General features: G+C 43.9%; 1 protein-coding gene and 1 pseudogene across 3 annotated transcripts in view; one reads left to right on the forward strand and one right to left on the reverse strand.

Annotated features, from left to right (window-relative positions):
- LOC119457096 (coagulation factor IX-like) overlaps window positions 1-13,355 on the forward strand; it is a 131,769-nt gene extending 118,414 nt beyond the window's left edge. For all 3 annotated transcript variants that reach the window (XM_049665106.1, XM_049665105.1, XM_037718924.2), the window contains exons 6-7: window positions 6,188-6,324; window positions 8,328-13,355. In XM_049665106.1, the coding sequence (XP_049521063.1) occupies window positions 6,188-6,324; window positions 8,328-8,588 (398 nt within the window). In that variant the 3' untranslated portion in view covers window positions 8,589-13,355. The remainder of the gene's footprint in view (window positions 1-6,187; window positions 6,325-8,327) is intronic.
- A 1,049-nt stretch (window positions 13,356-14,404) lies between these two features.
- Window positions 14,405-24,045, reverse strand: part of LOC119457106 (MAGUK p55 subfamily member 7-like) — a 56,169-nt pseudogene continuing 46,528 nt past the window's right edge.

The following is a 24,045-nucleotide window of genomic DNA, read 5'->3' on the forward strand; positions in this document are numbered from 1 at the left end:
GGGTTCAAAGTGGAAGGAAACATGAACCGATCAGCCGTAGAGACAAGCAAGAGACGATTAGAGTACTGGTGGAAAAAAAGCAGGGAAGAGATTGATACGACCTGATCTCCTAAAATCATAGGCAGCGGTACAAGGTAATTTTTTTTTTTTTTTTTTGGGGGGGGGGGGGGGGGAAGAAGAAAAAGATTAATGCCAGGCATACAAAAATGCTAGATAAAGAACATGTATAGCATACCTGATTAAATCAAGCATGCTAGGTGACTATTCATCACCGCCCCGTTTCAAAGGGGATGCCATTAAATCATCATCATTCGGCCGCTCGCGCGCTCTACACAGGAGTGCACGGCACTGTACCGCCGTCACTCCGCAGCGTGGCCTGACCGACTTTTCTTTCCCTTGTGTCTCAACGGCAGGGAGAGGGCTTTCACTTGACAGGACCGTTTCGCCACGTTTCGCTCGTGGCTGCGGTCTCACGCCGCCCAGAAAACACGTTGCAGTTTGCTTATCTCGGCAAAGCGAAATGGCGTGCGACAGCTCACTAGTTCTCGGGTGGGGCCCTCTCTCTCTCTCTCTCTACATATATATATATATATATATATATATATATATATATATATATATATAAGAGAAAGAAAGGTCCCCACTCGAGAACTAGTTGGTACGCCACTGGCAGCACACCCTTTCTCACACAGTTAAAACTGCAGCTTTACCCTCTGCCCATGAAGCCACTTTATCAAAGGTTTCCAGATCAGACACCGCGTACCGCCCAATTTTGGAGGCTATGCTTTATATGCTTTATGTACCCACCTATATCTGAGCCAGCACGTAGTGCTGAAGGCATTTGCGAAATGCGGAGATCAGGGTACACGGCGCTTAGTTACTGTATATTTGGGAGCCATGTACAGTAACTCTTTCATCGCGCTATGCAGCAACATGAAGGCGAAATGCAAAAGCGCCCGTATACTTAGATTTAGGTTATATCATAAGAAGCCAACCTGATATGACTATTAAAAATCGGGCCCTCGGTTTCCTTTCTTATCGTTCATTACATTTAAGTTGGTGGTTTACGCACCAGGGGTGTTCAAAATTATTCCCTGGCTCCAACTACGACATCTCTCATAGTCCAAGTGTAATGACATGTCGGCGCATAACCCAGTGTAGTCAAAATTTATCCGGAGCCTTCCACTAAGGTGTCACTGGCAAAGTAAGGCTAAAAACTTCATTAATGCTGACCAAAAGAGAGGCAATTGTATATAGTCTCGCGGGACATTTATAAAGAAGGCGATGTCGGCAGTCAAACAATTCGTCACAATAAAAGGCGGCAATAAACGTCTTCTAAATACGCTGATGACCTAACAATATTGTTTGCACCTGCATCTACACACGGGATGGGAACTCGTTATTGGTTTGTTTGTTCCTATTTCGCAACAAAATTTTGTCACAGAGCCAGGGGCGTATAGCCAGAAATTTTTTTCGGGGAGGGTTCACCGGCCCGACCGGTGAGGGGGGGGGGGGGGGGGGGGGGGGGGGGGGGGGCAGCGTGTGCTTTCCTCTACGTGAAGTGATCGATAATAAATCATCATCATCATCAGCCTATACTTATGTCCACTGCAGGACGAAGGCCTCTCCCTGCGATCTCCAATTACCCCTGTCTTGCGCTAGCGTATTCCAACTTGCGCCTGCGAATTTCCTAACCTCATCATCCCACCTGACTTTCTGCCGTCCTCGACTGCGCTTCCCTTCTCTTGGTATCCATTCTGTAACCCTAATGGTCCACCGGTTATCCATCCTACGCATTACATGGCCTGCCCAGCTCCATTTCTTCCGCTTAATGTCAACTAGAATATCGTCTACCCCCGTTTGTTCTCTGATCCACACCGCTCTCTTCCTGTCTCTTAACGTTACTCCTAAGATTTTTCGTTCCATTGCTCTTTGTGCGGTCCTTAACTTGTTCTCGAGCTTCTTTGTTAACCTCCAAGTTTCTGCCCCGTATGTTAGCACCGGTAGAATGCAATGATTGTACACTTTTCTTTTCAACGACAGTGGTAAGCTCCCAGTCAGGATTTGGCAATGCCTGCCGTACGGCGTATGCACTCCAACCCAATTTTATTCTTCTGTAAATTTCTTTCTCATGATCAGGGTCCCCTGTGAGTAATTGACCTAGATAAACATATTCCTTTACAGATTCTAGAGGCTGACGGGCGATCCTGAATTCTTGTTCCCTTGCCAGGCTATTGAACATTATCATTACCGATAATAAATATCGGTAGTTTAAGCAGACTCTATACATGCATATCAAAGACATGGGACCCCCCCTCGCGTTTGCTTGTGAAGAAATTAAGTAAAAAGTAAAGTAAGCTCAGTAAAATACAGTAAGTACGACAGGTACAGTGGGCGTTTGGAGCAACGGTCTCTGATCGCGCCACTGCATGGACCAGTCTTCGAAAACGCATCATTGAGACGACCCGCCCGATCGGAGAAGTCATCATTAATTGTTAATCTTCGTTAAGCGTAGATGGCGTCGTCCTCGTCGGGCCGAAGTGCGTTTCACAAGTCAAGGCCGGCTATACACGTGAAAATGCATGCGTGACCAGGCTATACGTACTCACATAGCAATAGCTTGTTCGCTGCGTCTTTGCGCTAGAAAACTTAAGTACGCGCAAAAACGCGTAAGGCTTTTTTTATTTTTCCGGAGCTTTCGTCGCCCTGCTCCCTCATACGAGAGGGTTGCATTTCCTGCGGCAAGTGCATGGGCCGCTGTGTCTTCCGCTGTGTGCGAGCGTGCAGCCGTCATTTGCCTTTACGTCAACAGATTCAGAATTGTACAGAATATTTCACCGCACAGCATAGATATGGAATGTGTACGCATTTTAAGTAGTGCGTGCAACTCATTTCTGCTTCACTTACGCCGGTGCAAACAGGAACCTCACAGAATCTCGACTGGTTGGTGTACTAGTGATGCAGGAATGAACTCCGGTCTTGTTCAGTGCATAGTGCACATAATCAATTTCTCAGGACGCGTGAACTCCGACGAGAACTGTCAGCGCCTGCAACAAGAGTTTACTTACGCTGTATATACTGCGCACATCAGTAATCCATGCTTGTCGGCTGTCTGTTTCGTGCATTCTGTTGCGAGTCGGTGGAATTTCACTGCTGGCATCAACCCCTTCGTGTGTACATTGCTGGTTTGGGATTCCACAACACAACAGCGACTACCAGCCTTGCGTAATTGCTGGTTTGGGATTCAACACAACAGTAACTAACAGCCTTCCGTAGGGGCGCAATCGCAAACAAGAGACATTTCGCGCGCAGACTATAAGATCCTGCGCGAGCGCGGCCTAACCGGCACCTGAAGGGAAGCGGCGGAAATGTATACCGGAAATTTCGACCACCTGGGGTCTTTAACGTGCACCTAAATCTAAGTAAACGGGCCTCGAGCATTTTCGCCTTCATCTAAAATGTGGCTGCCGCATTGCTTCAGAATGCGGCCGCCACATTCTCGCCCAAAACCTCAGAGAGTGTCAAAGCCTTGACAAACACCGTGACAGTTTTTTTCCATATGCAGAAATGATTCACTGTAAATTACCAACCCAAACGGAAGCGCCCAGTAATGAAATCGTGATAGTAGCACCGGTTCCTTGAATTATGTCAGCGCTAAGCGACGAGAACAAAGGGTGGGTAAGTGGGGCGGGGGGGGGGGGGGGGGGGGAGTGCAGAAAAAATTTCGGGGGTTTGAACCCCCCCCCCCCCCCCCATGGCTACGCCCCTGCGTGACAGAGCTCAAAACGAACAAAACGGGTTGACTCAACGGTGCGCCAAAAGCCAGTACGTTCGTTTATTGTACAACCACTGACAGATGGAATTTGTAGAGCGCAAAAAACACAAAAAAAAAAAAACATGCTGATAGCTCTTACTCTCCATTTATTTCGTGCTAATGACAGTTCATCCGCAAAGTTGTTTTCCTTGATTCTAATCAAGACGGCTTCAGGAAGGGTCTGTCCACAACACATCTAATCGAATCTGTACGTGACTTCGCGACGGTTTTAGCTAGTCAAAAGCAAATTGATGTAATATTTATTGGTCTGTCTAAAGCATTTGATCGAGTGTCCCATACTAAATTTATCCACAAGCTTGTCAAAATTCTAGGAAAAAATAGCGTAACAATCTGGTTGGAAGATTATCTTAAAGAACACAGTATGTATTTGTCGATGGATAACCATCTGATCCTGCAGCTGTGTTGTCTGAAGTTCGCAAGGTACAGTTCTGACCCCTGAATTTTTTCTCTGTATATAAATGACATTATCCATGGCGCCGATGCAACTGTGCGAATGTTTGCTGATGATTGCATTATTTACAAAATTAGCAGTACACTTGAAGACCAAATTGCGCTGAACAACACACTCAGAAAAAATAACTAATTGGTGTAAGGAATGCCAGATGCTATTCAATTTAGAAAAGACAGTTTCGATGACAATATCTAGAAAGAAAGAGCCCATCAGCTACCAATATTATACTACAAGATAGTCTGATCAGGAAGGTTCACGAACAAGTACCTTGGAGTATTTATAACTTCAGATCTAAAACGGGAAAGGCATGTTTTTTTTTTTTTTTTTTTGTTTGTTTTTTTTTTTTTTTGCACTAGAGGGAAAATTTTTTCTAGTCTTTGTTCGTTAAAACAAATGTTAAAATCCGCCTCTTTCGATAACAAAATTTTAGCCTACACTTTCCTTATTAGACTAATGTTAGAGTAGGGTATAATTAGTTCGTTTCCTCACACCAGTTCAGGAATAGAAAAATTAGAAAAAGTACAATGTAAAGTAATAAGATGTATTTACAATGAATATGACTGTTACGCTTAGCCTTCCGAACTTCTAGCTAAGGCTAGAATTCCAACGATCAGAAAGCGTGTGAACTTCCTTATGTCTGAAGTTTCTGTTCAAACATTTGAACAGCCTCGTCAAGATCGACCGCGACAAGTATGTATCATTTGCAGAAACTAGATTAATTAGAAATAAACACAACAAGCACTTGACAGAGTACAGATTCCACACAAACACTTATCGTTATTCTTTTACCCCTGCACAATCCGAGACAGGAACCTTTTGCCACCGGAGATCGTAAACTCCACGTTTACGAGCGACAACAGTTCTGCGCGTTGTTTGTGTGACCGCACACAACCGCTGTCAAAACGCTGGCGTGAGCAAGCGCGTCAGCAGCAACGGGCGAAGGTTCATGCGGTCTATCGCTTCAACGGAAACTGAGCGGCGAAAGCACAGCGCATACAAAGGTAGGAGCTGTGTTGCAGATCGCTTTAAGATACGGTGCGCGCGACCGCCCGGCGCCGCGCAAAGTACAAGTTGCTCGCAGAGCAGAAGCCGCAGCCCCTCCCTCCCGCGCTGCCTTCCCGCTGTCCTCCTTTCGCGTGGGAGATTGAGTCGCCAGTTCCCCGTCGCTCGTTGCGTTGTTCTTCCGAACGAACGGCATGCGGCCGGGCCATGGCGAGTCGTAAGGGCAACTGATAAGAGCGCTAGCGTGATGTCTACGTGACGGAACTTCCGGCTAAACGCCGTTGTCGACACTTTAGGGGAGAGGCGGGCGACCAGAGAGAGTCGGCGGCACAGGCGGCAGAGGCCGGCAGGGCTGCGCGCATGCGCCGCATTGGGAGAGCGGGCACGCACACGCACAGTCTAAGGTGCCTCGATGCCCTCCTCGCCCACCGCTCCCCTTCCACTGGGAAGTCGGGTTTGCTCTCCGCCGTGTGTTCGCGCCCCGTGAAAGCGCGCGTCCCTCGCCCTCGCGCGCGTTCACTCGCACATACAGCATACGGCCAATGAGAGTTTTTTTTTTTTTTCTACATCCGGACGCGACCATCGAAGAGTGAGCCCTTAACAGCTTCGCTGTAAAAATTATCTGAGTTTGTTTGCTATCCTAGCGGCAGCCGCCTAGCGCACATTATCCTGGATTTATGATGCCTATGTATTTAAATCGTGAACATGTTTTGTGAATATTGTTGAGTACTACATGCACTTATTTTTTGTATTGGTTTCCCAATCCTGCCACAGCGTTTAAAAACTGAGGCTAGCAGTACGTGTAAATAAATAAATAAATAAATAAATAAATAAATAAATAAGTTGCTCAGTAGGCGCGGACAAGGCAGGTTTTACATAGCTCGGTGTGTCCGTTGCAGAGGGCGCCAAGCCGACCACCCTGCAGAAGCTATGCATGCCCTCGGTGAACAGGACCGAGTGCCAGCGGCCACTGACGCACAAGGTGAACACGAACATGATCTGCGCCGGTGGCCGCGAGGGCCAGGACGCATGCGTGGTAAGTGGAAGCTGGTCCCGAGAGTCTGCTAATGGCTTCCATCCATGGGAGCCACGTATCGGCGTTCTGGAAATAAATTCTCAGTTTCGCCCAAAACACGGAGCAGTTACAGCAACAGATCGCACAACTGCCGCTATGAATGTTTTAATTACTTCTATTTCATGCAACTGTGTTTACAGTCTAACGTATCTGGGCTGACTGTATACGCAGCCTTGTGCTCCAATGCATAAAACGACGCTTTCTTAAGAAAGTAACTGAAACACCAATGCATTTCTCCGCAAAGTTCGGGAATTAATACCTCGAACGAATTGTCATCCTGACAATTCCTTCCCAGTGGATCCGCCTTGCGACTCCCCAAATAGAATTTGTAAATATTAATATGGGCCATAAGGTAACTATCTAAAAACTTAATTAGTGATGTTTGTTATGCATTTCGATTTTATGCAGTCGATTATGCATTTCGATTTTTTCAGCGAGTGATGTCCGCTTCTTCGAGTAGACCAGCTCATGAACTAGAATTGTGGTATTTGCCACAGGCAACCTTTAAAACTTCAGAGGCGGTCATAGCGCTAAGACACGGACAAGAACGAGAGAACAGGACGAGCGCTAACTTTCAAAAGCGAGCGCTAACGTTGAAAGTTAGCGCTCGTCCTGTTCTCTCGTTCTTGTCCGTGTCTTAGCGCTATGACCCCCTCTGATGTACCTAACCAACTAGCCCAAAAAGCCATACTTTTAACCTTATAAAAATTTTTGAAAGTGTTCGCTGAACATCCTGTATATGAATTCACAGCTTACGTTAACTTGTTACAAGGTTTACAAGAGTTTTGTAAAAGTCCCACTTACGATTTAGTGGTATATTTCAGAGCGGTGTATAATCAATTTTGTCCGACATAGATGCATCATTAGGTGCAGTTTACAGAGAGGCAATATCGTTTTTCATTGCTCAGTTACGGAGTTGTAAACTGGATAGTTTCGTTTTTTTTAAATTTGGCTATTTTTAACAATTATTTTAAAAGTTGACAGCATAAATGAAAAATCTACTTCACTGGATTTTCACTTTTCCTTTGAACTGCAACAAATCTAATCAAATTTGCTGCCGTAGTGGCCGAGAAAAAACTATTCACCCGTTCCCATGTATTTAGATGGAGCCCCCGAACGAAAGCTTCCTCATGAATTCTGACGTCTTTGGAGCGAGATATATTGCTTTAGACGCGTACGTAGATTTCACATCTCAAGTAAAAGTACGGGAGGGTTGTGGCCGGATATGGAACTCTTTCCGCAAGTACACTCCATATGTCGAACTACACGAAGCGTCGTGCCCCCCCCCCCCTCCCCCCCGCCCACGTCAGGTACAGCTGCAACGGAAAAAGATTAACACAAGTGGCCAATGCTCAGTGCAGGGAAATTGCGGTACGCGGCGCTCTTGTTCCCGTGCACACTGGTATCTAAAGTGCCACATGATTCATGTTTAAAAGAGGGGGTCCCTGGCAGGCTCGTTTTCGGCGAGCTAGGGCACAACAGCCGTCATATGCAAATATGCAACCCTTTACTTAATGCAAGAGCGCTTCATTCAGGGATGGGTCACTACATAGTCTTTATGGGTTTCCATGCAACGTGGAACGTGAAAATACCTTGCACCGCTCGCAACTTGCACGTTCTGCTTGGGGTCTCTAGCGGTTATTCGATTTGGGGCGTATCTAAAAGAAAAAAAAAAGCAAGTGCTTTCCGCGATACATAAGGGAGGTATTCTCCAAAATTCCACGTAGTGGACATGTCCATTTCGTCTGCTGTTGAACTTGTGATTGGCTGGGCTGGTGTGCACTTCAGCACGATCGCGCCACGCGCCACAGCCAATCAGCACTTCAGCAGCAAACGAAATGGACATGTCCACTAGGTGGACTCATACAGAATACCTCCGCATAATAGACTTTTGCTCCTGGTTGTACCTCTTCGTTTCCTTCACAAGGCAACGCGTTGAAACCAGTGCACAATCCTGTTGACAGGGTGACTCCGGCGGCCCACTGATGGTGCAAGTAGGCAACTACGAGGCGATCTGCGGTATCGTGTCATTCGGCAAGAAATGCGCCCTCAAGGACGTGTACGGCGTATATACACGAGTCGGTCTCTTTGTTCCATGGCTGTACGCGAAGACTCGGGACGCCAAGTGCAAGCCGTCTATCAGCGACGAAGCAAGCTACCCCGACGTGACCCAAGTCACCACCAAGCCCGATCTACCGGAGCTAGTCCCCGACAACCACATCTAGGCCGCATCACACAGCCTCCGATATACTGGGTGTTAAGCGATTCGCAAGACATTTCCTTGAAAAGTGCGTATGGTAAGGGGTCCTGGCGCTCAGATGTGCGGTAATTATTGTCTTGTACCACGTTCGACGAAGGAACTTGCTTGGTTACTCTCAAGGGAAAGTGCAATAATTCAGCACTGTCGCTTGTGCATGTCACCAATTGTCAAACTACTACACAACTTTAAATAGTTGCAAAGGAACCAGGGGAATAGACGTCGTCACCAGATGGGGGACTCGAAAAAAATGCCATAGAATTACATCTCGGCGCGAAGTTTGAGCGTTCAAGGCACGGTCCAAGACGCACTTTTCTTGAGAAATACGGTTGTTTTCGCACAGCCCGTGCTGAGGTAAGAAACTGCTCTTGGGGGCTCACCTGCACTAGCAGTTTCGAACGTGTAGTTCAGTCCACGAGCACGGTGTCCGCAATTAAGTGGCGCGGAGGATGCAAATAGATGCGCGGCGCCACAGCTACACGACCGCGTCTCGGTTAGTGCAACCGCGAGTGCACGCGAGCCCCCAAGGTGGTTCCCGGTGATGTTACGTTTACGAACGTGTTTTGTGTGGGGAGATTACTATGTCCAAAGCACGAGGCTTGGTTCTTTTTTTTTTTTTCTGCTTTTTGAGAAGAGCGCCAGACCTACGCACGCATATCTCGTGCGACAAGACGGATGCCAATATAGCCCAGCCTCATGCCGAAGGATAAAGGAACGGAATTTTCCCGCGCGATTGCGCTAATGCGTTTTTTGGCGTAGCTGGAACATTCCGTAGCCGTTTTCTGAGAATGCGGTGGACGCCGTGCGCTCCGTGGCCTTTCTGTAGTGGTCTGATAACCTTTTGCAACAAATGGCGGGAGAAAGCAGCCAGGTGGTTGGCTTCACTAGATGTAGTTGCACTAGCGTCGCCAAAAAATCAGAAGGGGTTCATTCTCCCCCTTTGCTGACCGCACATGCAGTTGGCGCCCGTCAATCTACCGAGCAGCGATTCTCCCGCCTTTTCAGCAGCGCGTCCACCTCATTTAGGCAAGGCAACACTGATGTCGCTCAAAATTAATGTGTGCCAAAGATAACGGTGATAAAATTTGGGGGAAACTCGTCCTTTCAATACACCACGTCTGATATCTAGTCAACTAAATGGCCCCGGCTGTGTGCCACGGCGACCACCGGTACGGGGCAGTCGCTGAGTGCTGACGCTCAAGTGACACCGTATGCTCCTCGCAAAAAAGAAAAAAAGAAAAACTATTTACTCAATATTTCAAAAGTTTGAGGTCTCTTACTGTTGCACCTTATAGGTATTGCATGACGATTTACTAGTTCCATCTTTGCTACTGTCTTGTGGAACAAATGGGGCAAAATATAAATGTCGCATATGTTAACATTTTGTTCTACAGACAAAAAGCAACACTTTTTTCTTCTTTAGTTGAAGAGTGAGTGTTTGCAAAACGCGTGCAAAAGTAGACGAGATTTAGACGCATGACAGCTCCGTGCGTAGTTCAGAAGTGTGAGTTAGCGGTGTGTAATTAAATTGTGCTACTTCTCAAGTTACCGCTACCCAGTGGTAAACATTTTCCATAAGGTTCAGATGGCTATACTTGCGGATGACGAACATTGGAGCGGCGGTCACCTCAGTAGATACGCGATTAATTCGCAAAGGAAATGGATATAACGATTCCTGGGGGCGAGCCTGCTGTGCAAAGCACGCCCGAAATCGCGAGCGAATTTTTAACTTCCCAAATGCACGCAACCACATATCGCTTTCCTCCTCCCTCTCTTAATTAAAAGTGGCGTGCTTACTCTGACCGATTTTCAGTGCGCGACCTGCCTCCGTGCTCTGGATAAGGCAGCCGCCCCTCTGCCGTGCACCTGCAATAAAGTGGGCTGTTCCTGGCACACCACAGATCGGCGGAAGCTCGAATAAGTGCGCCAGCATGCACCCGGCACCGTGTGCTCACAGGGCAACTGATGAAAGAGGCCAACATACACGCGCACGCATACGCCGTGTCCTGAAATAGCAGCTTGAGGATCTGTGCTAGCATCGCGGCACCATGAAGCCAAGGTTCAGCAATACATGCATACTGCTAAGCAGTTTGCATGTATTGCTGAACCTTTTTTTCGGTCTTAAGCTGGTGCGGGAACGTGCGCTTTCTGGGCGACTTGTGCCGACCTATTGAGCTTATCACTCCACACGACTGGCCTAGTGCCTTTTCGTCCCGTTTATTGAGCCGCCAAGCGCACCAGCCATCGCTTGCGAAATACCAGGTGGCAATCGGGTGACGCGCGCTGCCTATATAGCCATTTATTTTATCGTGACCGTCATTAGTACTCGAGCCGCAAGTTCGTCGAGACCCCGGGCATTACGATTGTTCGGGGCATTATTTTCTTCTCACGCCATTTCAGAGGTGGTCAAAGTGATCCTCTGCAGCTAATGTGACCATGGTAAATTTCGACCACAGTGAATCCGCCATTTGCTCAATGACCGCCTCGCTGCCGCTCACCTTGGAGCAGTGCTGGAGAGCACCAGACCACATTTTTAGAACGCACAAAAGAATTCGAAATGCGAAAGAGTCTGTACCCCATCTCACCAGCCCCGTGCAGTTCAATGAAGCCTCGTATCAGACAATCGTAACGATAAGCCGGGTTCTGGGAAGGGACGGGGACGCGCTCATTGTGCGCCACTGATCCTTCCGTGCTCTCATTCAGTCCGGAGAAGAACCTTTCTGTATTCTGGTTGGCTACCCGCAGCTTTCTCTACACTACACGGAGTTGGCGAGACAGTAGTGTATAGGTGTGGTGCATCAATGAACAAGTTTAGCGATCTCAGAGGTCATGCTGGGAAGCAGGTTGTGCATACCTCGGCCACATTACACAATTGTACAGGAACCACTGGTGAACAGCGCAGCTGATTAAAAATCACGCACGTGCTACAGACGTGCAACTGTTGTAATGCCAGGGATGTATGCACTCGACATTCACGATGCTAACGATGTCGTTTGTGGCACAGCCAAGCGGTGCACGTTCTGAAGACCATGCTTTATTGAACTGGGATCAAGTGTAGGCGCAATACCAGGGGCCGTATTCTGAAACGTTCCACTTTGGCAAAATTTCTTTTTTCGCTTTCAGGCGCGCGCTGATTGGCTGGTTGAGCAAAAATTGAATGACGTCCGGCTCAACCAGCCAATCAGCTCATCCAATTTTGCTAAAACAGCCAATCATCGCGCGCCTGAAAGCGAAAAAGAAATTTCGCCGACGTTTCAGAATACGGCCCCAGGTCATGGACACAACAAGGAACAACAGTGTGCTGTGTGCCTGTCCTTCTTTCTTGTGTCCATGTCCTGGTGTTGCACTACACTTCATCCCAATTCAGTATGGCTGACCAACAAGCCCACATCGCTACCCTTGTCAATCGTGCCTTCAACATGAGTACGAATGGTGGTCAAAAATGTCCAAAGACCTGCAACTACCATGTGGTGTCATGTGATGATGTTTACATGTTCTATTGTTGCTGTTACAATTGGATGCTTGTTAAAGGGTACACCTTAATTGGACTAAATGTCTGCTACTTTTTTTTATACATTACTAGTGTGCAGTCCATAAAGCCTGATGTAATGAAAGAAGTCCTCCATTAAAGTGACACTAAATGAAAAATTTATTTCAGCAGTGTCAGTAAATTACCCTTCTGCAATACCAAAAAAAAAAATCCACTTTTATTTCAAAGGAGGCTTGGCAAGCCAGAAAAGACGCAATTAACACGAAAGAGTGGTGGCGACGATACCTTGAAGTTCCCGCACCACCTCACCGTGAAATCAAATTTTGACAGCGTCTGCTCAGGCCCAGTTCATTTCTTTTATCGTTAAAGGTTCACTACACTGTATTCTAAAGGAGCCGCAAACTGAACCTGGCAAGTTTCGAAAACGTTTATTGATCCACAACCGTTCAAATACGAGAAAACAGATTGAAATCTGTGGCGTCACACTAATGTGCCAGCTCTTGGGTTTCAGTGCAAAATTTAAAAAATGAAACCTTCATCTTCATTTTCTCTTTTATTAATCAGGCTATATTACAGCACAGTTAATGAAAATAGTGTTTTAAAGAATACTTTATCAATCTAAGCTGATTTAATTTTTCTCTTTGGTGTCCCTTTAATGTTGCCAAATTACACCTGGTGCAACAATCTGCCGATTTTAGGGCATGAAAAAACAGTGAAACGAGCCCATCAAATGTTGTAATGCGCAAAATGCTATGCAGTGTAACTGTCGAAGGGTCAGTAAAATATGAGTTATGCATGATAAATAGATGACCCGCATCTCAATCTTCCTTTCAGTGCCACCACGTGTTGCGTAACTATTGGTTCAATGAAACTTTCTAATTTCTGCATATTCAAACTTAAGCCTTTGCTTTTCCACTTAATTACTGACAATAAGCACACATGTATGCATAGAGAAAAAAAAAAGAGAAACAATGTTTTTAAAACAAAATATGAAGCTCATATTTTACTGGCACTAACACAGCTTTCGTGTTGGAGTATTTGTGGATGTCAAGAAAAAATGCAATGTTTTGGTCATGCCAAAGAATTTACTGTTCCAAGACAAAATGTGTTATAAGAGTTATAAGACAGCACACATGCTCCTGTACTTAAGTGTATTAGTCACCTATAGCTTAGCAACAAATGTAACTGCACTGCAAAGTAGTTGTAAAATATTTGGACAATAAATATATTTTTGTTTGTTACAATTGCATTGAGTAAGCTGTCAAAAAATACTTATTTTTTTTTAATATGAACAACACTGTCCCGTAACAAACTTACTTATTACTCGTTGGCACACACAAAAAAGATGCACTATACTTTCTGGCCAGGTCAGGTAAAAATGGACTGAATCACACGCTTGGACACAGATTAACCTTGGCACTAAGCTTTCATGCCCGACAGGTTACAATATGCAGATAAAAATGTGCTCATGGAATGTTTTAAAATATGCACACTGAATTACAGCTGGAGTAAACAATGCAATGTCACAAAAACAGTAGAACCCTATTATATTATAAACCAGTTGAAACACTGATTAATCTTTAGTCTGGGCACACTACTTCAGATTTCTATTGTTACTCCAGTGAAAACAATCACTTACACACTGAATGAACAGCTCATTAACATGTCAACTGATATAGTGACAGAGAAACTTGGAATGCACTGCACGATTACATAAGCCCCCAGTGCGCTGAAAAGCATGTACATGCCCAGTGTTTGTAGATCAGGCGCAGCAGCAGCTCGAGATAGTGAGCTGAATTATGGTGCACAATCCTCCAGAAAATCAGGGTATGTCACAAAGTCAACAGTGAATACTCTGAGCTTGGATTTGGCCTACTGAGCACCAATTGATTCAGGAATGTGCATTTCCAATGTGCGAAAGCATAACTGTGGCTGCTGGTATTTACTATGGTTAGTTTGGTTTTCTATAGTGGCAGATTTTTGCCATAAGATAGGCAGGCATTTTAACAATAACTTGATTCTAACATACAAGACGTTACTGTAGCGTGGTTCTCCTGTTTGATAGTAACGTGAACGTTCAAATGCTGTCAAAAGAAAAACAAGTATGCAAGCTGGCCAAAGAAGTTTTCTAAAAAATTGAAAGAGCTGAATTTCCTTGCAGCTCAAGTGAACAGCCAGAAATCAAGGGTGGGTGATGCGGCTTCTTTCTAACCTGTACACTGCAATTGCAGGTCCCTCATCCAGGCTGTGAAAAAGTTTTCTTTCATGGCTTCCATGTCGCTATAACTTAAGTGAACACTTGGATGAACATGGGAATGTTGTGCGAAATAGGCAGTGATAGCCTGTTGAAGAAGCTATCAGCAAAAGTTTTGGTTTAACTTAGAGCATGGCATGGTTTTTTCTACATGCAATGTTTTACCCCAACGCACAATAGCAAACAAGGCAGAAACCGAAAAACACATCTAATTAAAACAATACAACAGACATTTTAACAATGCCAAGGCAACCATGGACTACAATGCCAAAAGATCAGTAAATACGCAACTTTTCTTTTTGCACAATAAATATTTTGTTTGGTACAAAGCATGGTGGGAAAAGCTTCGCTACAAGATGCAGCTCACTATCCCCCATTTCAGTTGTTCCTCGCAGCACTGTGGATGCTACAGGCTTCTTCGACCAATCAGGAGAGCGAGCACATCTTTAAATGTGTCCCTCTGCAGCTTGTCGTCTGCCCACTCGGGAAGCCCGCAAGTATTCAGGCAGGCAATAAGAATAACAGAAAAGGGCGCGTATGTGTCTGCCAGCAGTACCAAAAATGCCGTAATGACAGTTTTGCATTTTCTTCCTTTTTTCTGACGTCCACAGCATCTACAAACACTGGGCAACTACGCCGTGAGATCAGGCGCAGCACAGCAATAGCAGTGGTGTTAAGTTCGTTTTCTGTGCCAGTGGACCAGCAGCTTGAGATAGTGAGATATTTGTGTGGCGACACTTATACTTGTGGCAAATGCCAGAGACATACGCTTCACAGTGGCAGACAAATGGACAGTCCAATGCAAGCTTCCTACATGTGCGTTGCTGGCAGTCATCAGCTTAGCATTACATGAAGAATGACCGCTAGGCATCCCTGTTCATGCTTTCCTTGTGAACATGTGTAGCATGTGTAGCTGTACACGCATGGATTGGAAATGCTAAGCTTTACATGACAAGAAACCAGTAGGTGCCTCTGTTCGCACTTCACTTGTGAACGTGCGCAGCTGTGTGCATACAAAATGGAAAAGCCATGGTTAACTTGTAGACTCGGCACAGCAGGGCATCCAGGCTCGCTCTTTGCTCATGAATATGAGCAGCGGTGCACGCACAAAATGGTCAGGCAAGTAGTTCACCTCTCTGAAATTTTAATGTATTACGGCACGAGTTTAGTACTTGCCGTCACCGAAAAGGCATGCGTATATGGAGGGTTGCAGAGACTGAGGAAGTGGAGGATTCAGAAGAAGCGCTCGGACAGTATGCAACATTGCACAATATGGTGGCACCATCTCTCGATCCCTCCTATAACATCCACTTGTACAAGCATGCACTTGTCGATGTTTGTAAGGGCAGCCATTTTCTTAATTACAGAGTGCATGCTTGCATTGCACCTTTACTGCACTCCTTCTGCAATGTTCCAAGAACGTACAAGGCCAGCTGCTTTGTTCCTTTCACGTAAAACAGCAGCTTGGAATGATACAGCACAGGAGAGTTGAGGACACCATTTTCGTGAAGGACGAAGCACTACCCAGGAAGGAGCCCGCCGCAGTGCTGTGGCTGTGCTGACTACGCATATGAAATGAGCCAGTGTCAAAGCAATTAATTTTTTGTACTTTAAATGCAAATTAATGCCTATACAGAAATATTGCATTCATTTCTTTTGTTCATTGCACGTTTTCACTTGAAAAAGTGGAGAACTCCATTTTCAGTATCATAGAGCCTCAATAAATATTTGATTACAAAGTGAAGCAAAATCGCACCAAAAACTGCAGCTGCAACCTGCAGACACTCTTCCAAGTAAACACCTGCCGACAAGACCACCTGTCAAAGCTATTTAGTCAGTGGGTTCCCAACTATGGCACTACATGTCGCTGCACAATAATCTGTGCTCACAGGCCTCATAGCTTTCGCTCTGCTGCGAGGAACTACTGCAACAAAGTACTATAGAGAATGTAGATCAGTAACTTTTCCTCAACTTGCCTAAACAGTACTAGGTACAGAAGTCTTTTTTCTGCAAGTTTCTTTCATAATTTTTTTTTTATAATGCTAAGAACACTACACAATCTCCGCCATTGGATCTAAGCTATATGGTATGCCACACAATAAACAAGACGGCAAATTATCTAAACATTATTACGTCCTGACAACAAACTCGGGCCTTATTGCGAAGTTGAAAGCAGCAATTATCAGATGTTCAAGCATTTTATTTCTCCTAGGAAGCATGCGCTTCAAGACAATTTGTGGTGAAAGTATGTGCTTTGTACTCATATATTGCAGATGTGGGCAGGTGCACAAACTTTATGGGCTGGAGCTCATAGCTGCCTATCAGTCTCCCAGCTGAGAAAAAAATGCAGCTGAGTTCAGGTGTCCTCTCAACTAAAGGGCACTGCACCAGCTTTGACAGCTCAACTGTCATGAGCCAATTGACAAGTTTGATGCCAAATGCAAACCACATGCTCACTAAAAGAATTGCAACATTATAAGCAAGTATTTTCTTGTTAATGATATTTATTCTCGTGCTTAATGTGCACTTCACTGAATGGTGTAGGCGTGAACCTGAAACACCAGCCACACCTCACTTTTTTTTTTTACCTGTATGGCCTGGATGTATTACCATATCAAGTGCTGCTCAACTTCATCTCAAATAATGAAGCACCATTCCAAAAGAACATGCCCCACTTGTGCTCAATATGAGGACTTTTTTTCTTGAAATAAGTCAAATCCACCTAAACAAAATTTGAGAAAAATGGAAAAAAAAAATTGTTCTCGGACTGAAATGCAATGCTAAAAGCAATGATATGATGTTTTACATGCCAGCTACAGCAACTTTACAGCGACAAGTAATGAAAAATTATGCAGCATATTTGTACAATATTAGCATGTATAGTTGGGATTTGACTCAGATTTGAAACACTCAATTTGATGTGGTTTTGGTAAGAAAACATTGGTGAAAACAACTTTCAGAATGGCCTGACGTTATTTTAGTAGAAAAGCTATTAGAACATTGACAATTAGGGGCACTGCTATGCTTCATGAACACTGAGAACAATATTTGGAGAAGGAAAACTTGTCTGCTTGAAAGCATAGGGAGCCTCATTTATAATGTCTCACAGGATCTTTATCTTGCGCAGAATTCGACTAACAAAATTAGAGGCTGTAACAAAATCAGAAACATCACTTGCTAAGAGACTGCCACAATGCCTCGATCACATTGTGTGGTTAGCGCTCGCCTATAGGGCGAGTGGATTTGCCTCATTTTGATCCATACACCAGCAGGAACTGGCTCATTTTCGATTTGAAACAGGATCTGTGCACCTGTATTGCCGGCGTTATTTGACCCAATTCGTTCCGATAGGTTTTTTAGAGGAAAGCAGATTATATGTGCTTGCCATTGGAGTATAATTTGACCTAGTTTCGGTTTCTGGATTTGGCTCATGTCGAAAAAGCTTTTTATATGTTATGTTGAAAACAATTCCCATTAATATCACCAATAGTATTTACAATTCTTGTTAATAGGCCGATAAGCCATCTCCAGCCTAATAATGCTTTATTGTCATCACAGTTCTTGAACTCCCAAGTCTAATGAGGAAAGCAATTATAAACACGCATGCAGGGTTTTACGTAGCAGAACATCCAGAACATATGGAATATATTGGGGCAGAAGGCTTTGCTTGCTTTCTCGATATTAGCTCAAATTTTGCTGCACAGAATTTTTTTCCCTCTGCTAACTCAATTTTGCCTTAGTTCAGACTGAACAGAACACATGCCTAGTAGTGAATGAATAGCATAAAACATTTACTCTTTGTGCATTAAGTTGACAGCCACAGCTTTAAAGACCCCAAGAACCAGCTTCTAAGCAATTTCTTCAGTTATGACTGAAAATTTTTTCTTTGTATGTACCAATAAGGATAGATCTCGGTAGTCCAATCTTTTTTGTCATAACAGACATCGAAGACCTGCACACACAGATCCACAGCTTGTGCCTCAGTGCTTGCAATTAAACCAACGTGCTTGCTGATATAAAATGAAAGTACCAATTTCATATGCTCCAGGCAGGAACACAACTAAAATATCTTCCAAGAAGTCAAATTTTCAGAAAGTTCTATTGAGGCAAAGTGGAACAAGGTCAAGAATTCGAGATAGAAGGGGTTATTTATTGTTGGAGGCAACTGCCTAGGCAAGTACTACTGCTTTTCTGATGCAAAATAACTGTCTCAATATGCAGGTCTTTGCATGAGCAATGCTCAGGCCTTGCCTGCACTGTGTGCAGAAACCAATGGTATAATCTAATTATGCTTATGTTTCCTTCAGCAAAAATTAATTTACTAGCCTCTCTGCCATGGCACCAACCATCTTCACCTTGATGAACCTAAAACACCGCCAATGAAAAAGGAGGAGACTCAATAGCTATGGTCATTTGATCAAGTAATACACATCTGCATAAAAATTCTGTGGTAAATTGCAGAACCCATTTTCATTTTCTGATTCCCCAAATAACAGCTAAGAGCCCTAGCTTAACTGTAACTTCAGCGCTGCGACATAATTCAAAGCAGGTGCTGCAAAACATTTGGAAGTCCATCTTTAAACAACCTATTCAATTTTTCTCAGCCACTTTCTCAAGGTAATGCCATGAACACCACCCAAAAGGACGTGTCAGCAAAGAAAGAATCTGGATACCACTGAAGCTTATGTGCACTGGGGCATCAGCACAGCAGTAACTGCGGTGGTAGATATTTATTGTTTGGAATGATGCCCGTTAACATTAGGCACCCCTACCAATGAGAGCAAGCATAGGCATTTAGCATCACTCTGCAAGACGGCGTCACAATGCAGTCCCCCTTCACTCCAAATATACCTGGACTCTTGCTTGTGTCAGCACAACAGTTTGCACAGCAAGTAGGCAACAGTGCATGGAATATTTTTGATCCAAAATACAGCAACTCGTATACACAAATGTGTACACCATGAGTGAAGGAGATATTCAAATTTCCTGTGTTCTGTACAAACGACACAAGTGAGCGCTACCCAGCTGCAAGCAAAGCCACCAAGAGAAAAACAAACAAAACATGGGTTAGAACGGTGACATGCTTTCGGCTCCCAACCCTCTAGAGCAGCAAATATTATGCAACTGTCGTCCAGCAAAGGATACAATGTTCATCTAAGGTTCTAATCCATGAGTATGCATGCAGCATTTATTATTACACAGCATTAGAAGCATAAAGACAAGATACTCTTTCACAAAGTCAACAAACAATTGTAAATGTAGCAGATTTGTACACACAGTTGATTTGTTTTGTTACTGCTTAACGATACTGCATTCAGTTACTGCAAGTTGCCGGAGCAATGAGCAGAAGTTGGAAAAGCTCCTCTAAATGCCTGTACACAAAATGTAAGACAAGTCTTGCATCTACACTAGAGAAAACCTGTGATCTCCCAATACTGCAAGTTTCTGACTTGCATTTGCAATGCTGAGCCAACAAGCTTTGCATTTAGTGCTTTATTGACCGTAGTTTTTGGTACTAGCACACCAAATTACTAGCAGTCCTTCACTTTATTTCGAAAAATATCTACAGCTTGACCAGCTTTTAGTGACTTTGTGTACCACGGTTTGCGGTACAATGGCATCTCTGTCAAACTGAGCAATTCATTCTTCTGCCCCCCCCCCAAAAAAAACTGCTGCTAGGTGGTTGTGCAACCGGCACCATCTACAGAGATCTGGCCAATGCAGTAACAAATATTGTAGTCTTGGCTTAAAACAAATAGTGTTAAAAATTTTGCACAAACAGGCATTGTAGCTTGCATAGGACCACTTTGTACAATGATGCGAGGCAGCATGCCAGTGCATAATTGGCATTTTGTACTGGTATTACGTCCTATGCAAAGCAGTTCAGTGCAGAGCAAAGCCTGCCACATGGTTCATAAATAAGCAGTAAAATAGCATGCTAACAGACCGAGCTTGGATTTTGCACACCTGAAGAAAGAAAGAATGAAAGGAATGGGCAACCCTTTGTGGTCTTGTGTTGCTGGCACTGGAGCAAGTTGGCTCCAGTCGGGAAGCATGCCAAGTGCACTCATTGAACTACACAAAATTTTCTCGTAAACTTGTAGCACCGTACCTCAGGAGCACCTTGCTCATCAGCATGTTCATCAGCTTTTCACTTCTTTACTATGGGAGGATAGCACACTTTCCAGTTGATAGCCCCATTTGCATGGTAGCAGCCTGTTCAAAATATGGCAGCATTTTCATCAAGTGCTCATTATAAAAACAATTTACATGCATTCAGTGATCTGAGGATGATTGCAGTGCTCAGGATGAACAAATACTCCAAATGATTTGTGACACCTTTGTGCTCACGAGTGGTATGTCTTCATGCTGTTTAGAAATCCATAAATAGCATCCAAGTGAAATGACTACCAGGCATGGGTAAAAGCGTACGACCACAAAGGGTTAAAAGCAGCCCTGAAGATTTTATATTCAGCACAGTCCTCACTTCTGCTGCAAGCTCATAAGAATTAGAGCCAGTCAATAGAAACAAACTTTCAGCAGCACACATTAACAGGGTACTGTTAGGAAAGAGCTGTCATTTTCAATTCTCAAAGCAATACAGATCTTGCACAAGAACGTTGCTTACAAGACAATCATCACCACGTAATTTGTACAAACAGCAAGGCCATCACAGGTCACTCAAGAGCAACCAATGTGACAAAAGTTCTACAAGCACATTTAAATGGAGCCAAAGAAATGCTTCTGGCAGTATTACTTACACATGCGATGTGCTTCACGCTCCCACTAGATGATTACAAGGTCAAGCACGCAATGAGTGAAATAAAGTGCCCAAAAACAAAAACAAAAAATGTAAATTTACTGTACCTTCAAGTCAATCACAAGACAAAAATGTACAGTAACCTGATTTTAGGCAGAGCAGGGTGCAATGGCTGCTAACTACATGCTTGCAATTTCACAGGTATAACCATGCATTGGCTTTTCACTGCTTACCACTAAATTATGCCCTTGTATGAGTCAACAATGGTTTCAAACAATGACAGTATTTCAAGATAGTTATGTACAAGATAAAAAGCCCTTTTGTTGCATGGCTTGCTTAATCATGACCAAAGTGTTACTGCTTCACAGCAAGTTACATACAACGTGTGACCAAAGACGATTCCTATATTATTCTACATTAACAAGCTTTGTTCATACTCTCTGCTGTCCTCATGAAATACACTGCTCACTACAACACAAGCAGGGTTTCCTTACACAAATCTCTTGTGAAGATAAATAATGTCCCACTTGACTTGAACTGTCAAATCATGTGTGGTGCCCATTTTTCTGCATTTTTGACTTCAAAGAAAAGCAAAGAATATCAGCGAATTCATCAAAAATATTACCCTAAAAATTTTCGATATATTGCTGCATATCTGTCCTTATACTTTTATCTCTTGGGACTCTGCATGCTTAAAAAAAAATGTTTCTATTTCTGAACCATGGTCTAACAATCAAATTAAAGGAGTTTGTATGAGCTAATGAAACTGAGATATGCTAGACACAAGGATAAAATTGAAACAGTGCTACAAGACAATACAAATGCATTATACATGACAAAAAAATATGACTTTATGCAATGCACAAGCAACCGGATGTAGAGGAGCAAAATTAGGCTTCAATGCAAAATCTTTGTGATAACTCAACAAAACGTAACTGCATGTGCTTTACAAAAGCTTTTCCCAGCCAATGCCTAGACACCAACAGAGGTTGCAGGGACAAAGGCTCACTGGGACGTAACCACCCAGCTTGCAGGCACCCACTGTGGTTCAGCTTCGACTGCTTTCACAGCTGTCATCAGTTGGTAGAAGGCACGAGGAAGGTCCTCGTTCACAATGGTCAGATCAAACATGTGACCATACAGGAAATCCATCTTGTGGCCCAAATAAACAATGTCATGGAATTCATCATCCTGAAAAGAATGATGTGATCCACTTGAGACAACCTTCACTGATATGAACCATCAACCAAGAGGCAGTGAGGAACATGCACACAATTAGATTATTCTCACAAAGCCCCATTGTTAAAATTTTTGAGGCTGAGATATTTGTTTCTACAATCCTTCTGGCCTACAGGAAGGCAGGATATTCCCAAATGTTTGTTCGATGTTTTTTTTTTTTTTTTTTTTTTGCTTTTGAAGTGATTTCAAAGTTAAGTAAGCACTACTGTGCAAGACTTATTCATAAGGTTGTGCTGTGTCACAAGTGATGCAGCCACGCCTGGAAAGACATTTTCCTATCAGACTGCATTCAATGTGTGTGTAGTAACCTATCAAACTTTTGTGACGACCATAAGTTAGTCAGAAAGCACAAAACACATTAAATAAGGACTGAATGTAAACCGCAGTATTACTTAACCGTACTATCGCAAACTGCGTTGCCGCTATCATAGCCACACAGTTATGCATTTCTTTAGGAGTGTGTGAATGTTCAAAACTTTCGAATAACGAATCGTATTTTATCCAATTCAATTCTGTCTTTGAATCATGTAGTCGCTATTCATTAATACGAACATTTTTCAAATAGTTTTCGAGTACAGTAGACTTACGTTAATTTGACAGTGGTTAATTAAATTTTTTTGTCATTTTATTCCCGGCCGAAGGACCCAGCTGGCGACCATGCATTTCTATGGGCCCAAACTTTCATTTCGAACCTAAAATTGGTCTTTGCCGGATAATTCCAACTTGACCAGTCGGCACACAAGCGCCTGGCCCCTATGGTGGCACCAATAGCAACCTTTTCAGTGGCAGCATCTGTCTCAGCGGAGCTTAGGGGATAGTGAATGCATTGAACTTGTGTCACTGTCCAACGAAAAGGCTTTTCTGCCTGCCCTAGGAAGATTTTCAAGCAAGAACCATAACTCACAATGTCTGTTATGGTATTTACCCAATTAAAATTGAGCCGAAAACTGCCTGCGCAGCATAACTGGATAAGAAACCAAAACAGCCTTCGCAATGTTTGTATGCTTTACCGTACAACACGGATGTACTGCGGCGAAGCTGACTTCAAAAACGTCTGGCTAAGCTGACTTGGAAAACTGGCCGTAACTGTGGAACTACCTATATTGCTAAAAATCGAGTGTGGATTACAGTTCTACTTTGTTTGGGAGGCTTACTGCCATTTCTAGTTTACTACTTTGTACACAGAAAGCAGGCCCGCGTTTGATTTGGGCAAATACTGCCAAACAAATCAGCGGTGTGTTTTGGTGTTTTTTCTGCATATTGGTAAATTCGGCCCACCAGACAATTCGATCAATTTCGTTGGTCCGGTCAGTGTCAAATTAACGGAAGTCGACTGTATTCACACACCCCTGCATTTGCTTAAAGTGGCCCTGCAACGCACCAAGGAAAGCTTGTTGAGGGGTACTGATGGCGTAACCCCGATTCGGCGATATTGTGCACTTTGAGACAGGACCTGACGAAAGAGTGTGCTACTATGATGACTGGCTAAAAATGTACTGTATGATTTACGTTTGCACAATATTGCGAGTATTGCAAAAAAAAAGTTTCTGCAATAAGCTTTACAACCATTTTAAGTATCATGCAGCCACGGGCGAGGTGTTGCAACCACGGGAATGATGCATCACATGTTGAGCATTTTGCCACGCCAACGGCCACCTCACGGAAGCTCTTTTAACCATAAA

Source organism: Dermacentor silvarum, chromosome 1, assembly GCF_013339745.2.
Source record: "Dermacentor silvarum isolate Dsil-2018 chromosome 1, BIME_Dsil_1.4, whole genome shotgun sequence".
NCBI lineage: Eukaryota > Metazoa > Arthropoda > Arachnida > Ixodida > Ixodidae > Dermacentor > Dermacentor silvarum.